Source organism: Salvelinus alpinus, chromosome 11 (genome assembly GCF_045679555.1).
Source record: "Salvelinus alpinus chromosome 11, SLU_Salpinus.1, whole genome shotgun sequence".
NCBI classification, from domain to species: Eukaryota; Metazoa; Chordata; class Actinopteri; order Salmoniformes; family Salmonidae; genus Salvelinus; species Salvelinus alpinus.
Window position 1 is genome coordinate 56,231,203 of NC_092096.1, and position 11,866 is coordinate 56,243,068.

General features: G+C 39.8%; 1 pseudogene and 1 gene segment (V, D, J or C); both read left to right on the plus strand.

The window, feature by feature from the left end:
* The first annotated feature begins 261 nt into the window (after positions 1 to 261).
* Positions 262 to 5,004, plus strand: LOC139533342 (uncharacterized; annotated as a pseudogene).
* A 4,647-nt stretch (positions 5,005 to 9,651) lies between these two features.
* Positions 9,652 to 11,866, plus strand: LOC139534482 (Ig kappa chain V region K29-213-like). The segment is given in 3 exon segments: positions 9,652 to 10,742; positions 10,924 to 11,055; positions 11,645 to 11,866. Coding segments are annotated over 3 exon segments (480 nt in total).

Genomic DNA, 11,866 nt, shown 5'->3' on the forward strand with positions numbered 1-11,866 from the left:
AACAAAGGCAAACCATTGATGGACATATTTTTTAGCATTATAATTTTGAAAAAAACTTCTCTATTATTACTAATCGCAATGCTACAGGGCACAACGGAGGTGAGGAAACACCAGAGTCACCTAAAGAGAGTGACAAAATGTCTACATGACAAAATGTTTAGGTCTGTCATTAAAGGATCACCAAGTGATTTAATAAACTGTAATCTAATAGGAGATTGTAATGGAACGATCAGTCTAGTAGGAGAGGATGATGATGGAACCATGTACCTCCTTCCCCTGGTTGTGATCCTGGGTGTTGTGACTGCTGTTCTACTGATAGTCATCATCATCCTGGTCCTCAAGATCAGACGAGACGCAAACAGACACAACACAGGTAGGAGCCCATTTCATGATAATATGGGACCTTGGAACTATACCTTTAATTTAGATGTTTTTCCCATGACATACTGTACACGATCAGAGGAGTCGGTGTGCTCACTAGAATGGATTGATCCATTAGTTCGTTCTCTCATCTCTCTTTGATATTCAGGACCTGATTCTCAAAGACAACAACACAATGATCAGGTAAATAGTGCATGATTAAATACGGAATTATCAGCAATTCAGAAACTGAGAAAATGACAACTACTACATGGTGTTTTGCAAATCTACAGGACCAAGATCCAGATGCATTGAATTATGCCGCTCTGAATTTCACCTCCAAGAAGAGGAAGATGGAGAGGAGAAGAGAGAAGGAGCTGGACCCCCATGTAGTGTATGCTGCCACAAGAAGATAAAGTGGAGGAGGATGGAAGAGGAGGACAAATAGTTGTCCATATCTTTGAGTACATTGATTTACTATATGTTTGAATACAAGATTAAATCTTGCTATATTGTATCTGTGTAGTTATATGACATTTATTGACATTTATTTAAATGTAAATCAATCGATCTCTGCAGTGTATGTTTGTGAGTTGTACCTCAGGGCTACTGTAGCCCTCTCCAACTCAGTTAGGTCACACAGCTCAGTGGTACAGGGTCTGGATAGAGAGGAGGAGTTAGAAGTCAAAACACAACTATTTAATGGCTGCAGAGGAGTAGTTGCCTCTTTTGGCCTCTCTTAACTTAGATCTCTGTTGTGTGTGTTAGTGATTTGGTTATTTTTTTATAGTGTGACCCTGAGGGACAAAGTACCCAGCAGTAGACAACTGTATTATACTGATCACTTCTAAAGACAAATAAAGAGTTAAACCAAAATTGCCTTTGTCATGATGTAATTCCCCCCTTAGTATTTCCTGTCTTGGCTTTGTACTGATCAAATCAAATCAAATTCTATTAGTCACATGCGCCGAATACAACAGGTGTAGTAGACCTTACATTGAAATGCTTACTTACGAGCCCCTAACCAACAATGCAGTTTAAAAAAATAGGGATAAGAATAAGAAATAAAAGTAACAAGTAACAAGAGCAGCAGTAAAATTACAATAGCGAGACTATATACAGGGGGTACCGGTGCAGAGTCAATGTGCTGGGTGCACCGGTTAGTTGAGTTAATATGTACGTGTAGGTGGAGGTATTAAAGTGACTATGCATAGATGATAAAAACAGAGAATAGCAGGTGAGCGGCAGGGTAGCCTAGTGGTTAGAGCGTTGGACTATTACTAGTCCTTAAAGGTTGCAAATACAAATCCCAGAGCTGACAAGGTAAAAATCTGTCGTTCTGCCCCTGAACAAGGCAGTTAACCCACTGTTCCTAGGCTGTCATTGAAATTAAGAATTTGTTCTTAACTAACTTGCCTAGTTAAAGAAAGGTAAAAAAAGAGAATAGCAATGGAGTAAAAGAGGGGGGGTGGGCAATGCAAATAGTCTGGATAGCCATTTAATTAGGTGTTCAGGAGTCTTATGGCTTGGTGGTAGAAGCTGTTTAGAAGCCTCTTGGACCTAGACTTGACGCTCTGGTACCGCTTGCCGTGCGGTAGCAGAGAGAACAGTCTATGACTAGGGTGGTTGGAGTCTTTGACAATTTTTTGGGGACAATCAAAGCCATCTAGTCCGAGAAGCAGTTTATAAGGAGAATATGATTGCGGTCTGAGGTAGAGGGGCCAGTGAGGGTACGCATCACTTCCTGTGGTGTGAGTGAAAGGAAGGAGCAGCTCAGTGTAGAGTAAGACCTGCTGAGGTGAACATCGCTGGTTCTCTCATAGACTAACACTGGGGGATGAAATGTCCATTATTCTCTCGCTCTCTCGCTCTCTAGTCCACCTGCCGACAGATAGTACGGGAAAATATTTGTGTGTAAGAGTAAACACAACTCTTCTGTTCATCTGGACCGTAAACTCCAGACACCTGCCGCTAGATGTGCAAAGTATGTCAAGAATACAAACCAGAAGCAAAAAGCATTTCCTAAACCCTAAACTGTGCAGGGTTTCTTAAACTATAGGTCCTGAGTTATGAGAAAACATCTATAATCCCAGGCTATTTCTTCACATTTCTGGTTGTTGGAGGACGATTTTGGTCATGGGAGGACAGCCAATTTCTCAATTGGGTCTCGAGTTGAAAACGTTTAAGAAACCTACAGTAAACATTCAACAAGAGGACAAAGTGCAGATAAAATGGAGTGTCATCTCAATAGTTTTGTCAACTCTTCCTTCATGAAAAAAGAGAAAGTATTGGTACCAAACAAAGGTTTGAAAAAACAACAACATATTATTCAATGCTATTGCGGTTACAACTAATATTAGATTTTATTGGTGCAGCTTTTATGCAGTGGTGGGTAAATTTACATGATGGGTACCTTTAACCATTGGGCTGGGCTGGGTTTGGGTCGGTAGTATTAGCAGCACTAAAGATCATTCATTGTATCATTTCCAAACATCAAAAGAGAAAGAATTTAAGTAAATGTTTCATTTCTCTCAAAAAAGAAGCAACCGTATCAAGCAAATATTTGATTTCCTTGATCCAGTTACTCTGACCTGCTTTATAATGTCTTAAAAAGTAATTATAAGGAAGCTCAAACTATGGTAAGCCAGAGGACATACTTCTAAGATTGTAGTCGGCCAATAAAATCTCTCTTTTCAGTGTTCCCTCCTACTGCAAGAAAGGTACATGTAAAGTGCCATCATATATAAGGTGCATATAAGATGTCCCACTGTCAGACCCACAGACTATACAGTTGTCATGACGTTGCCCTCTTTGGGTAAAGCAAGCCCATCCCCCTGTCTCTGTCTCCTACACTAGGCTGCTGCGAACTCAGGTCGTAAATTCCTGGAGGAGATTATCTCCTCATGGCCACAGTATAGAGACAGAGTGTCCCAAAGTGTCGGTGACCAGGTTTGATTGGTTCAAGCAGAGTTTTGGACAGAAACCCCTCCTCATGTCATCATCTCTTTATGTTGGCCAAGATAGTTATCATTCCAACAATTTTATCAAGGAATTTACAGAGATCAAACGTTTGTTTGTGAGGAGAGGAGACTACAGCTTTAACTTGACCATATCCAAGACAGAGCCAGGGGACTCAGCTACATACTATTGTTCCACTACAGCCATCTATGAGCAAACATTTGGAGACGGAACTATTTTAATTGTCAAAGGTAACGAAACATTTGCTAATTCATTTTAAAAATGTATTGCACTGCATATTGGTATGTTTCTGCAACTACACAATCAAATGCTAGCGATGAATACATGGCTTGTTTTTCACCCAGTTAGTCTTACATTAGTTACTCACTCTCTTCAGACTCGGAGTCCAACAGCATGTCTGTGCTCCAGCAGCCTGTGTCTGAGTCAGTCCAGCCAGGAGACTCTGTAACTCTGAACTGTACAGTACACACTGAGACCTGTGTAGGAGAACACAGTGTCTATTGGTTCAGACATGGCTCAGGAGAATCCTGCTCATGAATCATTTAAACACATGGAGATAGGAGTGATCAGTGTGAGAAGAGCTCTGAGGCTGGGTCTCCTACACAGAGCTGTCTACAACCTCCCCAAGAGGAACCTCACACCTGCTGGGACTTACTACTGTGCTGTGGGCTCATGTAGGGAGATACTGTTTGGAGACGGGACCCAGCTGGACATTGCCCGTAAGTGATACTTCTGACATCTATATAATCAAAGTTCTTTAGATTGCAGACAAGGTATCGTTCATATACTTTTTTAATTATTCAGATATCTTTGTTTTAATTCATTCAGATATCTTTGTTTTTCTAAATCACTCAGATATCTTTTGTTTTTCTATATCATTCAGATATCTTTGTTATTCTATATAATTCAGATATCTTTGTTTTTCTTATATCATTCACATATCTTTGTATATGAGAGAATAAAATACGACTCAGATCAGGCCGAGTCTTGTTGGTGTCTCTAACATTGTCATAGCTTTATCCCTCAGTGTCTCAGTGTCTCTATCCCTATTTGATGTTTCACAGATGGTTGTAAGGAGGACCATCTTCTGTTCATGTATTGCCTGGGCGTAGCATTTGGTCTGTGTGTCATCCTCATCATTGTCCTTACTTGTGTTTTGTACAAGATGATCAAGTGCATAGGTAAGCAATATTATTGTGCAAGATACAGTATGCTTATCATTTGTTTGTACAGTTACATTAGTTGACATGTTTTGGTCAAAATTGGTCAAAAAAGCTCTTCATTGTATGATGATGATGATTAAATTGATTATTTGTGTTTGATTAAAAGGAACCCACCTTCAGCCAAGTACTCCTGCAGTCCCCAGTCATTATAACCAGGTAACCTGACCTAACACTTGTTTAGTTGTTGCTGAATCAATGTATTTTTCCTTCAATCAAAATATGAAAATATGCATTTTATTAGAGGATTGTTTCACTATACTGTAATATTTAGTCTACTTGCAAATATTTTCATTTTTGTTATTCCTCTTAGGATCAAGAGCCTGTTACTCTCCATTACGCCGCTCTGAACGTCGTCCACAAGAAACCAAAGGCCGGGAGACAGAGGAGCGCCATGGATACAGACACTGTGTACTCTGGTGTGAGACGCCAAAACATGGACTGAACCTAACCCTAACCCTAACTTTTCCTCTTTATTAATTTGCATTGACTCTGTGTTTTCTACACTGTATGTTTGACTGTGTCTTTTTCATTGTAAGTTACAATTACTTGCAGATCAATTTTACATTGATACTGTTGTATTTTGATCAAATAAAACATTAAACTGCTTTCATTAAGAGGAATTGTTTGATTAGCATTCATATTTTTTTCGTTACATTTCTACAACACTTTCACCCACAGATTCAGTGTGCAACAACCATATCAAGCCTATCCTCAATGTAAAAATTATGGTTGGTTGCAAAATAACTGTAAATATGTATCTATTGCTTGTGTTTTAGCCTCTCAAACTGTCTTCTTTTAGCAGTATCCTGTATCACAGCTCTCTGTGGTGTTCTGACTGCCCTGAATAGATTTTCCACTCACGTAAACTCAACTCTAACCCCCAGCAATGACCATCAGTCCTCACCACACTCTCTCTTCACACACCATCAAAACCACCAACATTCATGTCACTAAGAGCCCAACTCTCTCTCTCCATAACAAAAGACTGAACTAAAAATACACTTCTTAGCTGAATATACTTTGAACAGAATTGATATGGTTGAGAGACTGATAATAAATATGACCATGTTCACATTGTAACGGAGCAGTTTTCACAAACTATTGACAACATGTGAATATGTATAAGTGCACATTGCAGGACTCCAATCCATTTATTTTTCAACAGGGAGCAGCAAAGTACATGGAAGTCCCCACAACTGCCTCAACAGTAAAGTTGGCAGCAACTTGTAGCTATGAAGAATCTATAACAAGGTAATATAGTTATTACATGCTTATTACACATCTATAACATGTTCAAAATCATTTCCAGCGTATTTAAATAGCAACCACCAAACAGGCCAGACAGTCATCATCCCTGGATCATTACTACTAGCCTCAACATAGATATAATGTGTAGCTTAGTAACACGGAGCAACAATCACTCAAAATGAAACAGGCAGTTGAGTGATCTGTATGATGAAGACAATAACTCATTTGTTTGTAATTGAGTTCCGGGGAGTCTTTGCATAAGTAAGGCACACAACCTATTTTTTAGACGAGTTGATCGCATGACACTCACATCCCCCCACACACAGCTAACAAGTTCACAGGTACTTGAGGTCTACTCTAAGTACGTGGCTATATCTATTCTTTGGTCAGGCCTGTTGGCCTTGTACACACAGGACCCTCCTACCTGCTCTCTGTGTCTCTGTGGTTTTCAGCAGGATGTCTATCTATCTGATGTCTGTCTGTTGTTTTCGCATTTGTTACTGTTGTTCATGTTTCCACTGACAGCTTGCAGTCGCAGCAAACCAGTTCTTTATAAACTTACTTGGATATATATAGTTATCTGAAATCAGTTACAAACCACAAATAACTGGTAATGAACTCTATTGAACTCTCCAAGATAAGCATCTCATGTCATAATACAGAACCATCTATTCTATAGCTATGGGCTCAGGATGAGGGGCCATTTTAAGATGACGTCATGGGAGAACTAGTGCATTCTCAATCAGACAAGTGTTCTAGGACTACTGCAGGGTTCTACTGCAGGGTTCTCTGTCAGGAGACCAATAGAGGAGGATACTCCTTCTGATAGATTGCCTCCTACGAGAACCACACTAACCAGATAGTGATATAGAGTGGATATAGTGTGTCATGTGTATTGGTTATATTAGGCTGGTGAGTCCAATCAGTGATGCACTCTCAGCTGTTACACTTCAGTTTGTGCATATTTCTGTGAATGATAGGGAATGAGACTGACATAAAATTGACTTGTTTCATGCTGTAGGTGTTTATCCCATTACACTTCCAATGTTCTACTCCTGTTCACACATACATTTTAGTAATTTCGAAGACACTCTTATTCAGAGCAACTTACCGGAGTGAGTAGGGTTAAGTGCCACAGATTTTTCACCTAGTCGGCTCGGGGACCTAAACAAGCGACATTTTGGTTCCTGGCCCAATGATCTTAACCGTTCGACAAGACATGGTCGATGTAAAACAGCCCTACTATGCGTAATCTGGAGTACTCTGACTGCTGAATGACCTGTTCAAAATAATAATTGTTTTCTTTTCAAATACTTTAGGTACACTTGGTTTTTCTTGTCTTCTGCAACGAAGGCAAGATACACTTGATTTAACTAAAGTAAGTGTGAGAGAACAAATAGCCTACTATTTTGAACCAGGGTTCTCCAGAGAGGTGAGAAAACCACAAACCACCAAACAAGTAAAACCTTCAAGACAGTTACTTGCATTCTACAGCATCCTGTGTCTCAGTGAGTCCAGCCAGTAGACTGTGTGACTCTGTAGGGTGCAATAGACAACAAGACCATGGTCGTCTGAATGAGGCGTCAAGAAAGAAGATTGGGTCCAAATCAACAAATCACCCATTAGCCCTTTGTTGAAGTGTTGTACACTTGGGTAGACTTTCTCCACTCAAGATGATATATTCAAAGATGGTGACACTGTTTAAGATATTTCTAAATCTCAAACAAATAAGTAAGTTATATAACTTTACCAAGGACTTCACTGGGACTAAACGTCTGATTGTGAAGAGAGGAGTTGACAGCTTTAACCTGACCATCTCTAATGCACAGTTAGGGGACTCAGCTACATACTAATGTGTTGCTATTGAAGTGGGCAAAGTCACATTTGGACAAGGAGCAGATTTGATTGTCAAAGGTAAACTAACTTAAGTCTTTGTTTTGGATTTTCATTTTGCATTCATGAAATTCTAAATATACAAAATAAATTGCAGGACAAACAATTGACACACCATGATCTCACTTTGTCACTCTTTTCAGAATTAGAGTCCAACAGCATGTCTGTTGCACAGCAGTCTGTGTCTGAGTCAGTCCAGCCAGGGGACTCTGAGACTCTGAACTGAACAATACACACTGAGACCTGTGCAGGAGAACACAGTGTCTATTGGTTCAGACATGGCTCAGGAGAATCCCGTCCAGGAATGATTTACACCCATGGAGACAGGGTTGATCAGTGTGAGAAGAACTATGAGGCTTGGTCTCCTACACAGAGCTGTGTCTACAATCTCCCCAAGTGGAACCTCAGCCTCTCTGATGCTGGGACTTACTACTGTGCTGTGGCCTCATGTGGGGAGATACTGTTTGGGAACGGGACCAAGCTGGATGTTGAGCGTGGTCACTCTGATGATCCACAGATGAGAATCCTGGTCATTCTCTCCATCATAAGAACTAGTTCTCCTCTACTGTCTGACCATCTTCATCATCATCTAGACCACCAGGAAATACATCAATCTAAGACAAATGTCGATGGACTTTTTGCAGTAAATGTTGGAAATATCATCAACTTGTATTGAAAATGAGTATTTGTTGAGATTGCTGAGTTGTTTTGCATTCTAAAAATAAATGGCCAGTGACCTTGTTTAAAAGTTTAATGTCAGTTGATTAAATTGCTCTTCTGAAATCCATGTATAAGTTGCTTCTTTTAGCATTATTAAATATCCATTTATACAACTGATACTGACTAAAATAGACTTGTGCAGAGGGCTTCTGCAGACCCAACCTACTGATAAATGCTAGTCCCACCCATTCATGCACCCACACAGCGAGATGTTCATAGGTACCTGCACACTGCGGTCTGCTGTGAGCACAAAACAAGACCGTCTCTACGCTTTGGACAGGCCTGCTGGCCTTTTACACACCCTGTGTCTCTATGTGGTTTTCAGCAGGATGTCTATGTGGTGTCACTCTGTTTTCTCTCAATCTTTCAATGTTGTTCACAACCATGACAATTAACAACACAATCCATTTATATACTGTATGCCATGTAGCCTGTATCTTACCACTTAAAATATCATAGGTTTCATTCAAACTACAATCATTTGTTTACAGAGTTTAAAGTAGAAATTGTATTGATGTATATTAGGCAACAGTGAAGATTTCTACCCACCGAGGTACACCCCTACTAAACGCTCAACTAGTAGCCTACACTTGAGTTAGTACATGAATGACAGGGATAAGACTGACTTTCATTCTGTAGGTATTTCACCCACATACCCTCACAGTAATGCTCCACCCCTGTTCACCCTACATATCAGCACATGTTCTATGTATAACAGTCCCCCTATAGGTCATCAGGAGTACTGCCTGTAACTGTTGCATGGGGTGGGGCTAAATCTATCTTAGGCACACAACTGAGTTTAATAACAAGAGGATACAGGTACATTCTTTTGTAATGTATGCTTGAAAATGTACTGCATACTTACCAGATAATATTATACTTTTAATCCCATTAAATTAAGGATATTCATATATTCTCTTTACACACTGCCTCATTGTTGGACATCTTTGATTCAGCTGGTGCCCACACAGCAAACTATACGTTTCCCTCCAAAAAAAAATATTCTAGACACCACAAAGTGTCTATGCTTCACCCACCCTCAACAAAATATCCTAAACAGTAAGCATTGGTTCACTTTGCATGGATTATATGAGAGATTTTCACTTACGAAGACCATGGTTGGCTGAATAAGTTGTTAACAAAAATGACACATCCAGTTCGACCAATCACAAATAACCCCATAGTTGAAGTGTTGTCTACATGGGTGGACTGTTCCACTCAAGACACAGGTTGTGAAGAGGACAACTTCAAAGATGATATCACTGTGTCTGATACTGGCACTGCTTGTAGAAATGGGTAAATCCAACTGTGAAATTTCTCTGTTTAAGGGGTGTACACTCAGGTACTTTATTGATGCAATTCATGGATTTTTTGGGTATATAAAGGACTTGCGTAAGTAATGGATCATGTCTCTGTGTGTATTCTAGCTCCTACACAATCCTCAGAAATTCATCTTGTTACAGGCAATGTTGGAGAAACAGTGACTTTGCACGGCTTCTATAAAGACAACCTGGCACTGTACTTTATGTGGTACCAGCAAACATTGGGTGACAATCCTCAAATCTTATCAGTCTTTTACAAGTGTAACAAGAATGCAACATTTTACCATGAATTTAAGGGTAACACTCGCTTCTCAGTGGAAAGCGGTGAAGGAATGAATCACCTAAAGATCTCAGACTCTGATTCAGCCACATATTACTGTGGGAACTCTTATGCCAACCAGGTGGAGTTTGAAGAAGGAGCCATTCTCATTGTGAAAGGGACAATATCTGAATTTACAAAGAAAGAAAATTGTAACAAATTTTCTGCAACTATAATCTTGAGGGCTTTTGAACTTTACGTTTTGGATACAATGGCTTAAATATGCTATATTTGCATAATCAGATATGACTGTGTATGATTTAAACAATGACAACTTGGGACACAACATTGGGGACAGATTTACTGACTTATAAATCCTCTTGTCAGGATAAGGATCCAGAAACATGACTGTGCTCCAGCAGCCTGTGTCTGAGTCAGTCCAGCCAGGAGACTCTGTGACTCTGAACTGTACAATCCACACTGAGACCTGTGTACGAGAACACAGTGTCTATTGGTTCAGACATGGCTCAGGAGAATCCCGTCCAGGAATCCTTTACACCCATGGATACAGGAGTGATCAGTGTGAGAAGAGCCCTGAGGCTGGGTCTCCTACACAGAGCTGTGTCTACAACCTCCCCAAGAGGAACCTCAGCCTCTCTGATGCTGGGACTTACTACTATGCTGTGGGCTCATGTGGGGAGATACTGTTTGGAAACGGGACCAAGCTGAACATTCAAGGTAAATCCCATTTAATCTGTAAATATCTCCAACAATACAGTATATTCGTGCACGCAGCCTACCTCCAAATGACCTCATTCATTTGTGTCAACAAACTATACAATATCACCATTAGCTTTTGATTCCATATTTTACTGTTTGATGATGATACAATATGGATTCCCTGATACCCTTTCCACAGTTCCAGAGCATGATTCTCCAATTGATCTGAGTCCTACTGTTCTGTCATTGGTCTTCTCCAACATCGTTCTGGGGATAGTGACCCTTCTACTTGTCTGGGCGCTGTGCAAGACTCAGAACAGAGATAGCAGAGGTATTACTTTATATCTAATGTATCTAATGTTATAGCTGATGTATCTAATGTTACATGCATCTCTATGCAATGTACATTCTGTAAATATCCATTAAATGCCCAACACATCAGCATTGTTAATTAACTACATGAGGTTAAAAATAGACAGATTGTCATAAAAAATAATAGCTGGCCTTTCTCAATTTCAATCTCTTTGAAGGGTGGACTGATGTCCCAACATCTCAGGGAAATCAGTTAAACTTGTCAACATTTATAAATAGATAATATTGGTAGTTTTTACAAGAAACTGCCATTTAACTTTCTTTACAGCTAGTATTCAGCTTATTTGTGCATTCTTTGTTATTAAGTTTTCTTGGAAGTAATAGGTCACTGTGCTAGATGTAGCCTACTTGTCTTTGTGATCATTTTACATTTTCTGTGGAACTTCTGTCTGTCACTGTTACACTGACTGTCAGGTCATTGTAGTGGGTGTACAGTCTGAACAGTCATGCATTTTGTAGAGTGTTTTCTTCAACAGGAGAATAGAAACATTATTTAGTAGATCATGCTGTCATCATAATGTATTTCCTCATGGCTCCACCCCCCTCAGAATCAAGACAGTGACGTGTTGAACTATGCAGCTGTCAGTTTCACCCCCAAGAAGAAGTCCTCCTCTAGAAGAGCGAGAGAGAAGACCAGCAGAGATGATGCAGTGTACTCTGATGTCAGGCACCTGCAGCAGCAGTGAGCGATATCACCACTGTCACAAAGACTACAAGAAGAAATGTTACTATTTGTAGCATAATAAAACTGCTTTTAGTAACAAACATTT